The sequence below is a fragment of the Rattus rattus genome, chromosome 4, assembly GCF_011064425.1.
Source record: "Rattus rattus isolate New Zealand chromosome 4, Rrattus_CSIRO_v1, whole genome shotgun sequence".
Lineage (NCBI taxonomy): Eukaryota > Metazoa > Chordata > Mammalia > Rodentia > Muridae > Rattus > Rattus rattus.
The window spans coordinates 41,717,080-41,738,569 of record NC_046157.1 but is presented as its reverse complement, the minus strand read 5'-3'; the positions used below and the strand labels follow the sequence as shown (position 1 = coordinate 41,738,569).

At 42.1% G+C, this 21,490-nt stretch overlaps 1 protein-coding gene across 2 annotated transcripts in view; it reads left to right on the top strand.

Annotated features, from left to right (window-relative positions):
* Col8a1 (collagen type VIII alpha 1 chain) overlaps nt 1-20,833 on the top strand; it is a 128,895-nt gene extending 108,062 nt beyond the window's left edge. The window contains exons 3-4 of one of the 2 annotated variants that reach the window (XM_032899323.1): nt 15,311-15,641; nt 18,925-20,833. In XM_032899323.1, coding sequence (XP_032755214.1) covers nt 15,314-15,641; nt 18,925-20,828 — 2,232 coding nt within the window. In that variant the 5' untranslated portion in view covers nt 15,311-15,313 and the 3' untranslated portion in view covers nt 20,829-20,833. Of the gene's footprint in view, nt 1-15,310; nt 15,642-18,921 lie in introns of those variants that run through there. The other variant, XM_032899322.1, reaches the window with a different exon arrangement.
* Nucleotides 20,834-21,490: the final 657 nt, after the last annotated feature.

The window sequence follows — 21,490 nt, the reverse complement described above, 5'->3', positions numbered from 1 at the left end:
GGGGGGAGGGGGAAAAGGAGGAGGAAGAGGAGGAGGAAAAGGAGGAGGAAGGGAGAAGGGAGAGGAGGAGGAGGAGGAGGGGAAAAGGAGGAAGAGGAGGAAGAGGAGGAGGAAAAAGGAGGAGGAGGAGGAGAGAGGTACTAAACCCTAAAGGCCATTCTGTCCCAAAGATAGCATAGATTAAATGCAAGATTCAGATGACTTATTAAGTAGAATATGTAGGCAGGCTATGCAGGACTGAAATGGGATCATGACAACAGATCCTCAGTCTGTTTGCTATCAGGGTGGAGAACAAGATGGCGTTCTTTCCTTCTGGAATTTGGGCATGCTTTCTGGTATTCAAAGGGCTGTAAGGGAAGCTCTGCACAGGCTAAGCTTGGTCTCCTTGTAATGTAAATACTTTTCCAAAAGATGGTGATTTTACCTTCTGACAACATCTCCCAGATGTGTGTGTGTGTGTGTGTGTGTGTGTGTGTGTGTGTGTGTGTGTGTGTCTGTGTGTGTGTCTGTGTCTGTGTGTCTGTGTGTCTGTGTTGTGTTAACAAAGCTCTCTTGGAGTGTAACTGTTTCTGAGGAATGGTAATTTTAAAGCAGAGAGAAGGAAAATTTCAATAAGAACCAAGCTGCCCCAACTCTCCCTTTATTTTTAAACAGAACCATCAAAGGGCAGCTAACGGAAACATACTTAAGTGGCATTAATTCATCCCTAAGAGGGCTCTCCAAGAGTTTTATTGCTACATAAGGGAAAGCCATAAACCAGCAGGAGGAGAAAGCAAAGAAAATAAGTCTGAGGAGTCATCCTAAGAAGGTGGGTAGGTGGCCAGTAATGTATCCTTGGCTGGTTTCCACACGAAGAAACAGAAATTCATGGCAGAGATGCGGCCCACAAACAACCACAGTGAAGAACATAGAGCTTTGCAAAATGTTGTTGGACACTGCATAGGAGTATGAAGCAAGTGTTCATCCTTCCTCCTCCTCCTCCTCCCCCTCCTCCCCCTCGTCCTCCTACTCCTCTCCCTCTTCCTCTTTTTCCTCTTCCTCCTCCCCCTTCTTCCTCCTCCTTCCCTTCTTCTTCCTCCCCTTCTTCTTCCTCTTCCTCCTCTTCCTCCTCCTCCTCAACACATGGGATTTCATGCTCCTTCTCAACCCCCCGACCTACTGCCTGACGCTTGTCAGTACCCAGCATAACTACAGGTAACAGCATGAGCAGGAACAGGGCAGTAAATCTTCTCAAGTACATTAGGGATCACTCAGTCCATCACTCAGGTTTTGTAAACAAAGAAACGGTGCGTCAGGAATTACCTTTACGAAAGGAGAGAGCTACTTGACAGCTAAAGGCTTTAACTTAAAATCAGACCAGAGATTTTGAAAACTGCCTCCATGGCTCCATGGCACTATGCTACAGCTCAAGCCAAAGCTGTGCCCTTTATCGTAAAGAGAACCTTATGAACATCTCGTAAATCAACGAATAGCCACCAATCTCATTTATTCTAAGGCCATCCAATGCCTCTCTGTTCTTTATAAAGTTTATAAAACTCAAAAGCAACACTCTCTATTAACTTTGAGGGGAAAATGGCTATTATGTGAGATTTTCCATTCTTACACTCTGGCAGTAGACATCAGGATACAAAATTAGGGGCATGAGGATAAAAATAGTATGCACATAAGTGAGCTCTATCGATACAGGGTTGGTGACTGTGCCACTCCCAGTTAGTCATCATGCCACCTGAGATCTATTTAGTGTTTAGGTTCAGCAAGGGACAAGATGAAAGTGAGACAGTTCATATATTCACTTGAAAGGATGCATCAAGTCTATTCCATGTTCAGCTATGAACTAAATGCAGATATACTGCACAAAGAGAAAGTTCCCTCTTACTCCTGTGGTCAGTCACCTGAATAGCTTATGCTGAGTGTACCTCCCCTTGATCACTAGCTTCTACAACTCTTGCATAAGAGCTTATTTTTCAAAATAAATTATAAATTTGTATTGATTGGGGGAAATTAATGTTTTACATTTAGACAGGTGTTCATGGCTAAGTAAGGCTTCATGCTTACCTGGTACTTTGAAGTTAGCAAATTGTTGCACTATAAAACAAGTATGTAAAAGAAGTCCGTATGACACTGAATTTGTCAGAATCAAAACTCAGTATTTTTTTTAATAACCAAGGTAGGGAGTACATAGCTCAGATACAACTCAAAATAAGAAAAACAGCAAAGAGCTCACGACAGCAACATTACTCCTGAAGTCCCAAAGAAGCCCAGAGAGACCAAGCTAGGAGAAGCAGTGAGCTGATTGCTATAGACCAGAAATCTGCAGCCATTGTCTGTGAAGTTTATTTCCTCCAACAGTAAAAATACAGCTCTGGATTCTGTAGTCACTGCTCGTGTTATCCCTGTAGAAAAGTCGGGCTAGTTTCAGAATCTGGAGCAGAGGGAATAAAAACACTCTTATCATCCATGTTCTTCAAAAATAAGACTCCAGGGTGTCGGAAAATATGCTCAAGATCCTCCCTTCCTCCTGCTTCCTTGCCTTCCTCTTCCTCCTTTCTCAACACTGTTCTTTCTTTTAATCCTTTTCCTCTTCATTTAAATAAAGTTAGCGTAGTTTAGTGCTGAGCTCTTTACTTGATCTAAACACATTCCTGTGTTACAACCTCGTTGCTTAATTTTCATATATTTCTGTATGTGTATATATATACTTATAAACACACATATATATACACACATAAGCATACATTTAACATGTGTAAACATATATGAAAACACACACATATATGTATATGGTATACACACACACATATATATAAAATTTCATAATATTGTACCTTAACCTTTGTTAGAATGCTGTGAAGTTTGTAATTAAATTAATCCACTGACAATGGACAGATACAAAGCAAGAAGTTTAAAATTTTAGAAAATAATATCGTGGCCCAGGAAATAATGGAGGCAGTGTTTTAGAATGAGAGATGTTTGAGACTACTTGGTACAGAGGTGTCCAGCAAATTAAAAGAAGGATCTGGGGAAACAGGGTTGAACCCTTTTCGACATTTTCGTTTTTGGCAGAAGGGGAAGACCTCACTTCTACCACATAATGTTAAAGTGAATCAACTTTTTTTTTTAATTCTTTAATCATTTTTTTTACAGTCCAGACTTTATCCCCCTCCTGGTTCACCCTCCCACTGTTCTACTTCCCACACCTCCTCCCCCTCTCTGCTGTCTCCAAGAGATGCCCCCACCCTCACCCCCACCCCACCAGACCTCCCCACTTTCTGAGGCCCCAACTTTCTCAAGGGTAGGTACCTATTCTCTGACTGAGTCCAGAACCAGCATCCTCTACTGTATATGTGTTGGGGGCCTCACATCAGCTGGTGTATGCTGCCTGGTTGGTGGTTCAGTGTCCAAGAGATCCCGGGGACCACCGTTTTAAATTCAGAAGTTTTACAGCATGGACTGATTTCTGGCTTCCCTCTACAAACTTGAAGAGCTGCCCAAATAAAAAGAATGTTCCCGTGACAGGAAGGTGGTGGGCAGCTCAGAACCCTCCAATTACACCACATTCGCCACAGACCAGCACTTCTTCTACCCACTCCAGGCATTGGGCTTCTATCTGGTCTAACTCATTCCCTTCATTTTATAGTTTAGTAAAAGGAAGACTTCGACTGCATAGAAGGTCACAGACAAGGCAACCCGCAGAGTCTTTTACGTGTGCCGGCGTCCTGTTGACAGTCGTGCCCTGGGCAGTCATTTACGAAGCACGTCTGCCGTGTTGCTCTATATGCTTTTGTATGCTTGCTTACGCCTTGTAATGACTTCTGCTCATAAAAACTTCCTTGCACATTTCCAGCCTGCATACCTCCTGTGTCCTTCAAATCTGGCATCCTTCGCATAGCTCTCTATCCTCTCTCCACTTCCATGTTCTCTGAAGAATGTTCACTGGATTAACTGAAAACCGTATGATCTCCCTCCCAGACAGCACATCCATCTCGCTCTCCCTCAAAATAAATCCCACCCTTTAAGTAAATGGGACTCGCAATACCGAGATAGCTGCGGTTTGGTTACACTCTGTGCTTGCTTCGCCTGTGTTCAAAGGGCAGGATGTTACCACGCAGGCTAATTATCTGGATGGAGCTGCGGTTACAAAGTGGAGGATTTTAGAGACTGCCCTTTCTGCGGCTGACAATTTATCACAGTTTGGTGTTTTAGGCTTAGTCCCAGATTGAGGACTAAATTATTTAAATTTTAAAGTCTTTGTTGGGAACAGTCATGTGGAATGATTTTTTTTTTTCTGCTCTGGAACCATGCAACAGAGGAAAAAAAACAAACATATTTTCACTGACCAAGAAACTTGATTTTTTTCCTTATAATTCTTTTACAACTCAGAAATTTTTCAGGACTAACTGTTGTAACTTTAGAAAGACTAGTGTTCTGACCAGAAATTAATTCTGCATGCGGAGGCGTAGAAGGGAAGGGAGGTACCAATTTTGGAAGAAAATTATTAGTTTTATTTTCTAAGAGTGGTTGATTCAATTTAATGTTCTGCCTATGTATGATAACAGTTCTGGGGATTTCATTTTATTATCAAGTTATTAACAGTTGCATGACTCAAATAAATGAAATGTTAACAACTGAACTCCTCAAAACAACTGTCCCAAAAGCTAGAGGGAAACGCAAACACTGGGTATGACCCTTCAATTCTTTTATAAATCCACAAGACACTTACACCACATGCAAAGATTCAAATAATAAATATTTTAGTATACAGGAAAAATGGATTAAGCTCACATTTGACCCTTGATCTGGGGAATTTGTTTCACAATTTCTTATTAAAATACCAACGTGAATAATCAAGTGACACAACAGCTCATTCATTAAAAGAGAATGCCAGCACAGGACTTGGCTTGGTCTTCTCCGTATACACCAATTGAGTGAATACAACGGGCCACACAGAATGCAACGTAAGGAAAGACCTTCCATGCGGCCTGTCCTCAGAAGTCACTGGTACACACGTGCCTGTGAAGGCCTTTACCTTCTGATTCCAGTAAGGACCCATGCCAACTGGAAACTGAGCCCACTGTGCTTAACAGTTCAGATGTCCCAGTTTTCAAAAACCTTGTCAATTTCTCTAATAGTAAGACACACCATCGTATGCCACCTGAGTTTCCTGTAACCCCTCAACCTCTCCAGGAGGGTGCTGTGCGCTGATGAAATGCCACTTGGATTACAACAGAGGAGAAAAGAGGAGGTAAAAGTCCAACGTTTAGCCTCCCTTTCCTGGCTCCCATACCTCAGGTCCACCCTAGGGCTCCCCAGTCCTTAACACTCAGGTGAGGGCCATTCAGGAAGCAAGTCTGTTTCTGTCTTTCTGCAGGATATGATTTTAACTTTGTCAGGTCTGTGGCCTAGGATGCTTAGAGAGGAGCCTAATTTTTATCACCTTACTTCATTAAGCTAGTTCCATTTATCCACAGAGGACCACTTCAACCACAAGTACCCTGCGCCCATAGACGGGCAATAACTTTTTCATGGGAAGCCTTTGCCAATGCTTGTATTTACATGGGTTCAGGGATCCAAACCTGGATCTACTGTAAGAACAACAAGTACTTTTATTGGCTGAGCCATGTCTCCAGCCCATTCACTTGCCACTCTTACTTCAAAGTCAATATTTCCTGAATGACTTTGCAAGAATGTTAAGGTCACACAATTGTAAGAGAACATAATTCGTAGACGTATTCATTTAATTTAATTTTAGGAAGCGTCTCACTGTGCAGTCCTGACCTAGAAGTTGCTAGTTAGACCAAGCTGACCTTATTATACTCAACAGAGATCTGCCTGCTTCTGCCTCCTGAATGCTAGGATTAAAAACCACATCTGGCCTTTACAGCTACATTTTAGAGAATTCTCAACAACCTTCACTTTTGTGTTTAACCTTTGAATCAATCCTCTTTAAGGCAGACATTATACTCTGAACTTTGTTTCCCATCTGGGGTCTTCCTTTGGTGTCTCATCCAATTCTGCTTATCTTTCAAGGAAAAAAATTATAAAAAGGCTTTATGAATTCGATCCCCAACTGTAAGACTAGAGATTGAAAAGTTATTGGAATTATGAGCTATATCTAACTTTCCAAAACAGAAACTTTGATCATCTCCATCGGAAGTCCACTGACCTATGAGGGGTGTAAATTCTCTTCACACTCTTGGTTACTAGAAAACATCAGAATGAGAAATGACTTTGAATTCTACTAACCAGCATCCTCATTCTGCAAGCAAAGGAAATGATGTTGAGGCAGGAATGGGTGACTGAGTCAGACCTACAGCTTAGGCGCTCTGTGCTCTGAAAACAATGCTACTTTCATTCATGGGAAGGGAGCAATTCCACTGCAGAATGCACTCTTTCAAGGCTTCTCTCACGTGTTTTGTAAGCTGCTTAGCAGCTGACAATATTCCAGTTAGGGAAACAAAGGGAGTTAATTACAGGCTTCAAATATGTGAGCTATTATTTTAAGAGAAAATATTCTCCAGATGTTTCCCACCTCCTTTGAGAATGGAAAAAGGAAATGAGCTTAAAGACCAGCAGAAGAGATTCCGATTAGATATTAGGAAATCTAGGGCGCGCTGCAATTGGTTACCCAGAGTATTGTGACATCTCCTCTAGGGACCTGTTGGAATGTGCTGCTTGGCCACTCATTTCAGGGGGGTTTACGTGTGTGGCCCATTTTCGTGGCAAAATATAATGGACTTCTCAAGTTCTGCATGTCCCACAGGTCATGTTCTGCTTGTAGGTGGGTTCTTAATTATAATAGGATCTGGGGTTGTAAGTGAAGTGTACAACTCAAGCTTAGTTCTCATCGCTTCTGATAGAAGTAGTTGGAAAGATGAATTAAAACCATGATATGTTTGTTGAATGATCTTGCCCGATATATCCATTGGATTGATTGGCCCGGATCTGATGGGGTTATTTTATTGGGGTTCTGTTATATGCCTATTCGCATCCCCAGTGGCTTCGTGATATCATGAATACCTAGTCTGAGGAGCAAAGAGTATCAAACTCAAGATCCTATTTTGTTATGCACAACTTCCCAGACAGGGAGTTAGGTTGGTTGTGCGGAGGACAAAATTGAGAAAAGTTAGACTGTAATTAGATAGACCTATACCTCACAAAATAAGATGGAGATGCAGTGCTCCTGGAAGTAGCCAAGAGGAGTTTTAATTTTCTATCTTGAAAAGCAACAAGGATAAGTATGCAGTCCTGGATTTCGAGAAAGCAATAAATCATGTAAGTACAGGATGAGAAGACAGCAATTGAAAGACTCTAATAGCTTTAAATCTCTACAGATTCTGGTGTGGTTGTGCTTGCCTGTAAGAGCAGCACTTGGGAGTGGGGAGGTGAAGGCAGTAGGATCAGAGGTTCAAAGTCATCCTCAGTAAATTTGAAGCCAGCCTAGATGACACGATACTCTGGACCTAACAAATTAATCATGAACTTATTAAAAATTAATAATCAAAATGATTATAACTTAGATGGTCACTGCCCCCAGTCATTCTCCAGTTCCAATTTTCTCAATTATAATCAATTTTATTCAAAGCCAATCTGGGCACAGCACTGAATGATTTCTCAATGATAATCCATCCCAACAAAAGAATTCAATTTTCAGATTTCAATGTCTAAAAGAGAAAGGGGTAATTTACAATATATGTCCTATATACATATTATATGTACACATATAATATATATACATACATATATACATAATACAATTTATATCCTGTAACAACTGATACGTATTAATTTTTCTTCACTGCTGCTGCAACCAGGAAATATCTTTTTCACTGAGCCCTCACAAGTAGCAATGAACACCACACATTTAACCTGTACTGGATTCCCTGGGAAGACAGATAGATATGTTTCCCTTTATTGTTTATAGTCGGTCCTATCCTCCTTTGAAACCCGGGTGTCAGACCACTCAGAAGCTCGGCTCCCAGTCTAAAACGGGTTCTGAAAAAGCATGCTCTCAGTGAAGGATAGTCCCCCACTCCATCTCTACTTCTCCCTCTCCTGCATTGTTTTTTAATCACATCATTCAGATTTGTTGTGTCCACAGCAAAGAATAACCCTCAAAGTATTCAAAATACAGTTCTCCTGACAGGTTAAGCAAAGTCAGGACTGTATTTAACATGATGTCAAAGTTGGTTTAAAATAAAGCTTAAAATCTTAATGTTTGCAAATCACATTAAAAGAACATTGAGATTATGCTAAATTATATCAAAACTGGTTAATAGTATAGAGAAAATGAAACCATAATCCCAAGAGTAATAATATCAGTTATGGAATAAATTACATCTGTAATGTTTATATTACAAAAAAGTTCAGATCTCTGGTTAACCAAGGAGTAGGCAAAGCATGGTCACATGACCTTTTGTTCCCCACCCCCTTTATTGAAAACATATTCTTTACTCATTTAATACATTCTGATTACAGTTTCCCCTCCCTCTACTCCTCCCCACCTCCCCTTCCTTTCAGATCCACTCCCTTCTGCCTCTCATTAGAAGAGCACAGGCTGCTAAGAGATAACAACCAAACATAACAAAATAAAATATAACAAGACAAAACAAAAGCCAGCACACCAGGGACAAGGCAAACCAACAGAAGGAACAGTGCCCAAGAGAAGGCCAAAACCCCTTTGATCTATAATGCTGTCCTGCCTGCAAATTATGCTAGGGCAATGGTTGCAGAAAGCTAGTGACACTAACCAACTAATTTATGATTTGACTTAAGGCCTAACCCACAACATGGAAGCCATTCCTGACACTGCTTAGGTAAGGAGGAACCAGGGACTAGTCCAAAACCTAGAACAAAACCAAATACTACTGGTCTATTTTTTTTAGAAAGTGATAAGAGAATCTTAATGATATTCTGCTCTATTCATAGATTAGTGCCCTATCTTAATTATTTATTAATTAGTTTCTTTATTCATTTACTGGTTTTTAAATACAGGATTCCTCTCTGTAGCCCTAGCTGTCCTGGAACTCACTCTGTAGACCAAGTTGGACTCAAACTCAGAGATCCACCTGCTTCTGCCTCCTGTGCTGGGATTAAAGGTTTGCCCCACCACCATCTGACTATGATTTAAAAATATCGAGTCTTTCTTACAAACTGTTTATTTTCATATAATTTTCAAAGCAACAAAGTTAGGTGACAAGACAATGGCTTTCTTTATAAATGTTTCCATCATTGTTAATATCCAAATGGAAAATATTAGTGCTTTGTATTAATGACCATTAACATTGTAAGGAGGGGCTGAGAGTTAGTGAATGATTTTGAAAGTCTGTCTCAGCCTCAAGAGCTTTGATTATGAAGATTTGTTAACAATTCTGAGCAACCTCTCTCCCCAAAATTACATTTTTTTTTCCTAGAAGCTCAGGCATATTGGCTAATGGAGAGAAAAAATAGAAAGTTGGTTACAATTAATTATGTTTCACTTTAAGTTAAATAATGGTGACTGAGAAGGCAGAGAACACTTAAAGCGTAAGCTAGAAATCGAGTTGGTCCAGAGAAAGTATGTGTTCTGAGTTGATTCACCCATCTCAAAATCTGTTACGATCCTAATCCACGGTACCCCATTCATAGTCTAAATGACTATATTTAGAGAGAAGGGAAAAATGAAATTAAATTAAAATGGGGCTCCTGGGGTGACTGAAAAACAAAACACGCACAAGAAAGATCATGTGAAGACACAGAATGAAGACTCCCAGTACAGCTCGGAAAAGCGCTCGGTAGAGTCACGCCCATACAAAGCACTGACCTTGGAAGTCCGTGCCTGTTTAATAGTGGGGAAGTAATTTCTGTTACTTAGCTACCAGTCTGACGTGTTTCACTATCACCAGCGCAATATTACAGTAGGTTTGAAATCTGAGAGATTAAAAAGCAGTAACACCCCTAAGGAGAAAACGTAATGAAGACGCCAACCTGTAGGTGACAGATAAGGGGAGGGGCCTACTGTTGAAACAAGGTATTAGTGGAAAGATACCCCACAGCTGTATTGTAATAGGTAGAATCGTCCCTCTGTTCCTGTTTGGCCTCTTAAGAGAGATTATTTTAAAATCAGCAAGGATGGCTCAGTGGGTAAGAGCATTTGTTCTTACAGGTTTGGTTCCCAGCATCCATCGGGCAGCTCGAAAGCGTCTATAACTCCAGTTCCGGGGCTTCTGAAACCCTAGCCTCTATGGGCACCAGACGTGCGTGCAGTCCACACACATACCTACATACAGGCAAAACAGTCACATGTTAATATAAAAATAAATGAATCTTTTTTTTAAAAATGTCAATACTCAAATCTTTACTTATAATTTACATCTCATGGACATTTTCAACTACCACCCTTTCTAGTTTCTCCGACTTAAAATGTTTCTTGGGTGCTTTTTTCTACTTTGTGTACCACGAGTTTGCGTCCAGATTCCTGTGATGTTATCCTAACCACCAACGTGATGCTGGGAAATGCATGGGATATGATTAGGTCATGAGAGCAAAGAGCCCCTTGGATTGGTGCCCTTAGGAAACAGATCCTCACCTTTCCCTGACACGAGGACAAAGAAAATGATGGTGTAAGCCAGGAAGCAATTCTCCCCAGACACCTTCCATCCGGCCTCTTATTCTCCAACTCTGCGGCCTCCAGACCTTTGACCTCCACTGTCTACCACACCCAGTCTGAGGCGCTGCATCATGGCAGCTTTGATGAACAAATGACAACCACCTACTGTGTATTCGCTAGAACCTGAGTAGATTAGACACACCTGCTTAGCTTTGTCTACAGCACTTGTACCCAATATTCCTAGTTATTTGTACTTGTTTATCAATTGTCAATACTAGAAAGCAAGTTCAATAAGGTAAGGCTTTTTAAATTAACCATTCTATCCTTCGACCCCCACCCAAAAGAAATTAAACCTGAAGCTCAATAAATAACTGTATCCAATGAATGAATTGCTCTGGAAAAATGCAACCAAGAGATAATCTTCCTTAGGACAGTTAGAAGAACAATTCTGGGAAATACTGGGAGAATGATCTACTTCATTTTCCCTTTCTTCAAGGCTCTTGAGGAACCACAAACCCCATATCAAGACAAGGAGGAGGCTGGCAGATAATACAATAATTCCCCACTACGCCGTAGACACACATGTACACAAATGCACAAGACCAAGTTAGATACAGAGCAAAGACTGAAGGTTAAATATTTAACTATTGTTTTGTACAGCAATCCAGAATTTTATGAGGATAAATGGACAAACGGTGTACTCAGAGCCTCTAAAATAATATGTATCATGTCAGTCTAGTGTGGTATACATCACAGATCGCAGGAGAAAATACAAGCTCATTCCAACCTTGTCCAACTACAGGAAACATTCAGGAAGCTATTCAAAGAGATGGAGGTTGGCAATTCTGACAGCAAGATAAATGACAGCCTTGCTTCAATGGGTCTTTTTTTTCCTCTCATATTTAACGAGTGTGGTTTTTGTTGTTGTGTTTGCTTTTTGGCCATGTTTACTGAGTGTGTTTTAGTGGCCATCCTTGCCATAATCACTTTACGTTTATCATTGTTACAGTTATAACCTCACATTTACTTTGGCTAGACTCTTCCTTTGAAAGTCCCAGTTGGTTTTCGTTTGTCTTTTTGGTTGTGCTCTATTAGTCATAACTTACCTTTAAACGGTACTTTTCAGCTTATGAAGAATTCATATTACTATCTGTAACAGCTCTGATGAGTGGGCAGAGATTGTCATGGGTGAGAAAACTGAGACCCAATGGAGATGAGGGATCTGCCCAAAGTCTAGGCGTGGAGAATTGCAGAGCTAAAACTCAAACGTTAAGTTTTTTTGAGTTCCAGAGTGTATGGCATTTGTCATGAGAGTCATCACTTAGTCTACCCAGCTGGCAAAGATGCCTTGTCTACACCTCTGTACCCATTAAATATTCTTACCGTCATGCAACACACACACACACACACACACACACACACACACATATCATAAATGAAAAAGTAGAAAGCAAGAAAAATAGCAGAGAAAACTCACAGCATATTACTCTTCAGAAAAGGAAGAGAGGTACAGGAACCCACTACATGGCGCCTCAGAGGGGCTTCTGGGACGGCTTCTTCCCTGTAGGTGTTTCTCTACTGTAGCGCTTCTGATATTCTTCGAACGATGCGAGAGAACCACGATACCACTTTGACCACCAAAACTCTCCTCAGGGACCAGAAGGAAATTAGTAGGGCTAAGTCAAGCGGTAAATTCCTCCATAAATTTTCAAGTTAAAACTGAGCAAAGTTTACTTAAACAAAGAGCCAAAGAAATGGCAGAAGGCCGACTGGATGAGGTGGTTTGAGAGAGAGGAAGGCCAAGCCAATGAGAGGAAGTGGTGTGGGGGAAGCTGGGTCCTGCTGAGCCCTGGGGATTCACCTGGACTTTTAGGCATCTTGTTCCGTTTCGTTTTCTAGCATTTCACAAGTGAGTCCTGGATTAAAGACTACTTAAGTATAATCAGTGCGGTGAGTGCATTGCTGGGAGGGCAAACGCCAAGCGTGTAAGTCTATTACTAACGGCAGCACCACACGGTTAAGGTTCGATAATGGGATGTTCGGCCTCAAAAGGCTGAATGAAGTTCCTAGCTTCTATGTCAGGTATTACCACACATTTCTGGTATGAATTAACACTTTCGGGTCACTGGTGAGTACCTTACAGATACTGGATATTAAAATCAGGAGGCAGTTACAATAAAACTAAGACTTTATAAAAAAAGGAAGAAATGGGTGGGGTTTGTTTAACTATTCATAGCTAGACAAAATAAATAAATAAATAAAGCCTAAGAACCAGTCTTGGTGGGGGCTGGGGGACCAACAGTATGTATAGTGAGTTGCTTTTGTGTTTTAAAGCAGTTTGTGTTGAGTTCCATATTTATAAACTGTCTCTGGAAAACAAACATGAAGAAGCAATGAACAAAGTTGCTGCTTCAAAAATAAGGGATTTTAAAGAAGAGGAGATGATGAGGACAATTTTTTTCTCTATGTCTTTTGCTACTCCTTCTTGGTGCACACGTTTCCACTTCAACAGGGTAGCTCTCTGAGGTCAGGACGCACTGACCATATTATATTCAACCTTGTATCTCAGGTGGGCCTAGCATGGTTTCTGGTAGGAATTTAATAAATTTCAGTTGAGCTTTTACCGTACATGTTCTTTTACATCTAAAATAAGTTAATAGTAATACAAAATAAATCAGTATTCACTTGATGGCTCTTTCCCAATGGCTTCTAATAACCACTTAATCATTTAGAAGGACAGAAAATAACAACTCGCTGTCTGCTCCCTCTTACCAGTATACGTATTATTCAGATGCTTGAAATAAACACTCTTCCTCATAACTATGATGATCGTATCATGGGGAATGCTTTATAAATCATTTTAATGGCTAACATTACGTCACCTATTCCCTAGAGGAAAAAAAACCCGAATAATTTGTATATTTGGAGAAATGGGAGAGCAATAAATTTTCTGGTAGGGATTTACTTTAATTTTTTTTCTTTTTCTTTTTAATTAACCAATACTTTTGTGTTCTGTTCAGACTTTTGGCATTACCCTTCAATAGGATGTCGCAAATCCAACACAGATTTTCTAAAAAAAAAAAAGAAGAAGAAGAAGAAAGAAAAAAAAAAGCAAGACACTATAATCCACAATTAAGTTAGGCAGAAGGAAAAACACCCGTGGAAAGGGGACTCAAATTACTTGCACACAGGTCTTTTTGAGGCGTTCCAGGAATAGTTGCATTAAAGATTGTGAGGCTCTTGCTACTTCTCCTTCTCCAGCATTGTGATACTCTCTAATTTTCAATTAGACCTTTAATAAGGTGTGAGCTTACAGCAGCTACTCAGAGCAGTACGCGTACAGCAGTGGATGGCGGAGGTGGGGGAAAGCACTGGACAGACTTGGAGTGTGTCGTGCCTGCCCCCTGGTGTCCATTCTCTCACATTGCATTTTCCTGAACTGGTCTCTAGCCTAGGGTGTTACCAAGCAGAGGTCTCCTCAAGCTGGCTCTTATAAACAGATAAAACCCGCTTATATTTATTCCGTTAACTGTTGACTTGCAGAGAGAACCATTAAATAGCTTAGAAACAGTTTGTTCTTGTGACTGGTCAGTCATCTCCCTGTGTCTTATTTATGCAATTAATTTATTTTGTAAGATCCCTTCGCTTCATAAAACTTCAAAGATAAACTTTAATGGACTCTGAGTGCAGCTAGCCAAATTCTGAACGAGTTACTTCATAGTTATTTAAGTAGAGGAGAAAGTGCATAATTATGATGGTGATTTTTACGATGACCTTCTGGCACCATCGAATGAAATGCCCCTTCTCTGTAGTTTTTGATGTTGCTTTTACACTTATTGTACATTTATATTTATAGGTATTTATGACAACCGTAAGCGTCCAGAAAAACATTTAACAGGTGAGCAATTTCAGCTCCTGTCATAATCTTCATGACCTACACATTTTAACCGTTTCCATTTTAACGTGCTCTCCAGTTGGAAGAGCGCCCCCATTGAACCAAGTTAGAACTGTCCAAGTAAAAGTGAGCTGAAAAGATAACACTCAAATTCTCTCTTCCAAATTTAATGATTCGATGTAGCTCCGACATGATCAACCAGGGCTGCGCAATCCTCAATGCATAGTTTTTATGAAATGATGGTCCAAGGTGTCCTGGTCCATTTCCCGGCAACATATCAGCATTCCAGCCAGCCAGGAGGCAGGAAGGGGGAAGCACGCTCGCTGCTTCCAGGGGACCTTCTAGGAAGGAGCATCCAGTACAATGATATTCAGTTGGCAAAGTCGATCCTATCACCACACCTACCCTAGTGTCTTCTTTCTGGATTGTTTTATCCCAAGCTAAAGATCAGGTTTTCTGACATTATGGGAAAATTCCAGAGTTGACATTCGGAGAAATTAGCCATCTCTAGACTATATTCCAAGAGCTGCCTTCATTTGACAGATTCAACCTCTCTGGCATTTGTTCTAGTTCTTATTAAAAGGTAGCGACTTGGGGGTTGGGGATTTAGCCCTGGGTTTGGTCCCCAGCTCCAAAAAAAAAAGAAAAAGAAAAAGAAAAAGAAAAGGTAGCAACTTCACTTTATGGTCTTTTCTCGTGTAACTTTCTGACAATGGAGACAGTGGGTTTCTCCACATCCCCTAATCTTCTGTCTCTAAACAGAGAGCAGTCTGTACACTCCAGTCTGGCCTGGAGGTGCTCACTATGTTGCTGTGTTCCTCCCTCCACAGGTGATGGCTGTGCCACCCAGGCCTCTACAGCTGCTGGGAATACTGTTCATCCTTTCCCTGAGCTCCGTCAGACTCGCTCAGGCCGGTGCCTACTATGGAATCAAGCCTCTGCCACCTCAAATCCCTCCTCAGATACCACCACAAATTCCACAGTACCAGCCCTTGGGCCAGCAAGTACCTCATATGCCTTTGGGCAAGGATGGCCTTTCCATGGGCAAGGAGATGCCCCACATGCAGTATGGCAAAGAGTACCCACACCTACCCCAGTATATGAAGGAAATCCAACCTGTGCCAAGAGTGGGCAAGGAAGTGGTGCCCAAAAAAGGCAAAGGTAACATCATACTGCAGTTTCAAAATGGCAGCTCTCCAGACTCCTAAACTTTAGAAGTTAAGAAGGAAACTATGTAGACAGTTTTATTTTTTAAATTTGTTACTGCTGTGAATCAAGTGCCAATTTTTTAAAGGTTCAAACTTAGAGAAAGATACAAGGAAAAGACTTTCAGGTCCGGTTATCCAATTTCAAGTGTTCAGCCCTAAAATTATATACATGCAAGCAACACTAAATTGACTCAACAGATTTTACTTATATATTTATGCATGAGTTTGTGTGGAATTGGGTGCACATGGAAGAAACTGGAGGGAGGAAAGAAATAGGAAGAGGGGATGTAATTATATTTTAATTTTAAAAATAAAAGTTAATACAGGGATTTGATTTGATCCTCAGCATCATGAAATATATAATTATAATCTATTTTTGGTTTTATTATTTTAACTAGCAAAAGATTGAACAGAGCATATTTAGCCACAGTCTATTCTTATGAATATTATTAATTTATTTAAGTATTCATCAGTTATATGTGAACTCTGAGTCAGATGCAGGGAGTTCATGAAGCAGAAGGAGCAAGATATGGGGGTTAAAGAAACCTCTTCCAAGCTAAGAAACAATGTTTTCAGGAACATATATAAAAGAAAAATACAGTGAAACATTTCATGAAGTAGGTGATACACTTCCAAGTGTTCAGTGCTGCTTTAAAGAACTCAAACCAGTCACCAACCTATCAGGAAGCTAAAGGGCACAGAAAATTTCCAAGTTACTGTCTAGGAATGTTTGTTAGGTCTTTTATAGCTACAAAGTACCCACTAGTGAGAGATACTTACCATAAGTTCAACTTGCTTATCTGGAGTTCTCAGAAGCGCAGCATCTGAGGGAACATAGGAGCATCAGAGTAGCGTTCCTTCACAGGTTCCTTCACAGTGAAGGAAGTGGAGGTCGTCTCCACTGGTTCCCTCCAATGGCAGAAACCACTGTTCTGGAGAACCACTTGATTAGCTGCCTAGAACCCAGAAATCAAAAGCTATGAATTCACTTCCTTGATCTTTAAAATAAGACTGTCGAATCAGTGATAGAGGGCAACTGGTGCTGAGTAAACTCTAAAGCACTGAGGGGTTTTGAGTGGTCTCAGCTGCCAGTCACTCCAGATGCTCAGGCAGGGAGGACTGTGGTCTAGGCACTGTGCGGCAGGCATCCCAATATGGTGCGATACTTCAGGGTGGTAGTGTGTGCCTGTAGTCAGGAGGCTGAGGCAATAGGGTCAATCACAAGTGTGAGGCCACCCTGAGCTCCATAGTAACATGTTGTGCCATTAATATTAATTATTAATTATTAATATATATTAATATATTAACATACAATATTAATCTATTAATGTATTAATAAATTATTATTATTAGAATGTTTTCTTGGATTCTCCCTTGATTACAATTTGATTACTAATCCTATAGTATGTGTTAATGTAAACATTCCATACATTTTTACTCTTTAGGAGCTGGCATACCATTGAGGGAATCATCTAGGTCTTTTTTTCTTTCCTTTCGTCCTTCCTTCCTTCCTTCCTTCCTTCCTTCCTTCCTTCCTTCCTTCCTTCCCTCCTTGCTTGGCCTGCCTGGCTCCTGGTGCATCTGTAATCAGATGAATATTCCTGTCTGGGAGGAATATGATTTGCGAGGTTCTCTTTTGTTTCCTGGCAGTACTTTAGCAAGCAGCACAACGATTAGACTTAAATGCTACGTGTAGTTGAAGGACAACTTCGGAAGCGCGTATTTCTTTTCTTTTTGCACCCCACCCTTCCCAGTAGCACGGGACATCTCAGGGAGTTGTTTGCCTGCTAAGCACAGTGAAGTGGCATGCCGGTGTAGTAGAAAAACAGGCAAGCTGGCAGCTTAAGTCACCCAGTCACCACGTCATGCCGAGGCCAGAAAGATAAACAAAACTTCCTGTTCCTAAACCAAGCTTCTCTCCTTGTGTAAACTGCCTGCCACCCTAAAGTGCCTTATTCACTTCTGAACTAAAGCCCAATTTCCAAGCAGCACAATTTATTCCAAAAACTTATATTTGTGGCTTGAGAAATCTACAGCATGTCAGAGACACTAAGCAAATTCATTGGGCCTAGGAGACAGATGTGGAGAGGTGTTTGTCAGACCACGTGCAAAATGAAAGGCTTTTTCTTTTTTCCTGGGTGCGTGGGAGAATGATTTTCATCACCCACTTTTCAGCACATGAGGAAACATTTAGCCCCACATTATTAAATTAAAAGTAACACATGCAGCCAGGCACAGAACGGCAAGAACCATGGATCTTATTAGCACGCAGCAGTATAACAATGTACAGAGGCAGAGGATAGAATGTTGGTCATTCTTATAGCAGGTAGGGAATTGAGGAGAGGGGTGGATGGGGAAGACAAGAGACAAGAGGTGCAAAACGTAAGGCAGGCAGCAAGAATATGGTTTTGATTTTGTCCTTATTCATTTCTAGATCTATTACCAAATGTGGTAAAAAAAAAAAACAGTTAGCAATATATTATTATATTTAAAACGAAGAACGACTTCCAAAGCTGTCCCTACAAAACTAAGTGTGTAAAGTGACAGAAATGTTGATTAACTTGGTTTAATTATTCCATATTTTATTCATAAATTATACCATCACCTTGAAGCCCATAAACATCTACCATGTAATTTTGTTGGTTCATAATAAAATCTTTACATTGATAATAAGGTCATGGGGAAAATGCAATATAACTTTTAAGTAGAAAAAATGTTTTTAAAAAATTAAAGAAATAAAAACAGAAGGACGACAACATTCTCTACAATACACACCAATGCGTGCCCCAAACAAAGGAGATGGAAATACTATGTCAGGTGGTCATCTCTGCTAAGTGGGCTCAATGACGATGCCTTATTCCCCTGTTACTCCAACTCCACCTTCCCAAACTCTGTAAAAGGGACACACAATAAGATCTTCAACTTTTGCGCTTGGAAATGTTTTGTTAATTTTATTTTTTTAGCTTTTAAACTTTAACCAATACTGATTACATAAGCAGACGCAAGTAAGAGTTTTCAAAACAGCAACTCAGATACATCACCGAAACTGACAGCTTGATTTTCCTTTAAGTACCCGGTACGGTACAGGGGAAGGCTTAGGATGGGCAACATACTATTTCTAGTCTTCCCATTCAATGCATTCCAACGCAAATGTCTGGAAATTAAATGGCTGCTATTACTTCTTTATAATAAGAGATAACAAATATCCCCTGCCCCTTTCTCTACTTTTCCAGGAGAAATACCATTAGCCAGTTTGCGAGGAGAACAAGGTCCCCGTGGAGAACCTGGACCAAGAGGACCACCTGGGCCACCAGGTTTGCCAGGTCATGGAATGCCTGGAATCAAAGGAAAACCAGGGCCCCAGGGATACCCAGGGATTGGAAAGCCGGGTATGCCTGGAATGCCTGGGAAGCCAGGAGCCATGGGAATGCCGGGGGCAAAAGGCGAAATTGGACCCAAAGGGGAAATCGGACCTATGGGAATCCCAGGGCCACAAGGACCTCCGGGACCCCATGGACTTCCTGGCATTGGGAAACCGGGTGGGCCAGGGTTACCAGGGCAACCAGGAGCAAAAGGTGAGAGAGGGCCCAAAGGACCACCAGGACCTCCCGGCCTTCAGGGTCCCAAAGGAGAGAAGGGCTTCGGGATGCCTGGCTTGCCGGGTCTGAAGGGTCCGCCAGGTATGCATGGCCCTCCTGGCCCGGTTGGGCTACCAGGAGTAGGAAAACCAGGAGTGACTGGCTTTCCTGGACCCCAAGGTCCCTTGGGGAAGCCAGGGCCTCCAGGGGAACCTGGACCACAAGGCCTTATTGGTGTGCCAGGCGTTCAAGGACCTCCTGGGATGCCTGGAGTTGGAAAGCCAGGTCAGGATGGGATCCCTGGCCAACCAGGATTTCCAGGTGGAAAAGGGGAACAGGGATTACCAGGGTTGCCTGGACCCCCAGGTCTCCCAGGGGTCGGAAAACCAGGCTTCCCAGGGCCTAAAGGGGACCGGGGTATTGGGGGTGTTCCTGGGGCTCTTGGGCCAAGGGGAGAAAAGGGGCCAGTAGGTGCTCCTGGAATAGGGGGTCCCCCTGGAGAGCCAGGCCTACCTGGAATTCCGGGTCCCATGGGCCCTCCAGGAGCTATTGGTTTCCCTGGACCCAAAGGAGAAGGTGGAATTGTAGGACCACAGGGTCCACCAGGTCCCAAGGGAGAGCCAGGCCTCCAGGGCTTCCCTGGGAAGCCAGGTTTTCTTGGTGAAGTAGGTCCCCCTGGCATGAGGGGTTTGCCCGGTCCTATAGGACCCAAGGGAGAAGCTGGTCACAAAGGATTGCCCGGACTTCCTGGTGTTCCAGGGCTGCTTGGACCCAAAGGAGAACCTGGCATACCCGGGGATCAGGGTCTACAGGGGCCCCCAGGTATTCCAGGGATTGCGGGACCTAGTGGCCCTATTGGACCCCCTGGGATTCCAGGCCCCAAAGGAGAACCAGGCCTCCCAGGGCCCCCTGGGTTCCCTGGTGTAGGGAAGCCAGGAGTAGCAGGACTTCACGGTCCCCCGGGGAAACCTGGTGCCCTTGGACCTCAAGGCCAACCTGGCCTTCCTGGGCCACCAGGCCCTCCAGGCCCTCCAGGCCCCCCAGCTGTGATGCCCCCTACACCATCACCCCAGGGAGAGTATCTACCAGATATGGGACTAGGAATTGATGGAGTGAAGCCTCCACATGCCTATGCGGGCAAAAAGGGCAAGAACGGAGGGCCCTATGAGATGCCCGCGTTTACTGCCGAGCTGACTGTACCTTTCCCACCGGTGGGGGCCCCAGTGAAGTTTGACAAGCTCCTATACAACGGCAGACAGAACTACAACCCGCAGACGGGAGTCTTCACCTGCGAAGTCCCGGGTGTCTACTACTTTGCTTACCATGTTCACTGCAAGGGAGGCAACGTCTGGGTTGCTCTCTTCAAGAACAACGAGCCCATGATGTACACATACGACGAGTACAAGAAGGGCTTTCTGGACCAGGCATCTGGAAGCGCAGTACTGCTGCTCCGGCCCGGAGACCGGGTGTTCCTCCAAATGCCTTCAGAACAGGCTGCTGGACTCTATGCTGGGCAATATGTCCACTCCTCCTTTTCAGGATATTTATTGTATCCCATGTAAAAAAATAAGGAAAGGAAAATAATTAAGAGATTTAATAGAAGAAAAGAAAATGACACACCAAAAAAAATCCATTTGAAAACAATGCTTCGAAACATTTATAGTAGTTGGAAAGTTATATTTAAGTGAAAGTTTGGACCATCATGTACAAATAAAATCTAAACTGCATGTTTAATCCTGTGCACAGCAGATTGTAATGGAATGATGGGGCAGATTTACGGATCAAGTATTGACACTTGTGTTGGACCAAGTGGACTCATATTAGCTGTTCCATGTTGTATGATTTCATAACCTGCTTATTCAAATCAGACGAAACATCTCAGTTTGGAACATCATAACTAACGAAAGTCATTCTTTGTGCTCCCTTAAAAAGGTGTTTTTGAATAAGCCTTAAGAGGTTGGTGGTGACTGTTACATACTGTATTTATTTGCATAATTTCCTCTCTACTCATGAAGTTTTGCTGTGGGATGTTGGAGGGTTCTTCTGTAGTGCAGAGTCCATGGTAATCTCTTGTATAAAGGTTATTTCTCCATGATAGAGGCAATGCTTTGAGCTGCAGGACTACCTAGTCAGAAGTGTGTGTGTGTGTGTGTGTGTGTGTGTGTGCGTGTGTTAGTGTCCCCAAAAGAACAGGTGTACCAATGGCCCATTGTGTATTTGCTCT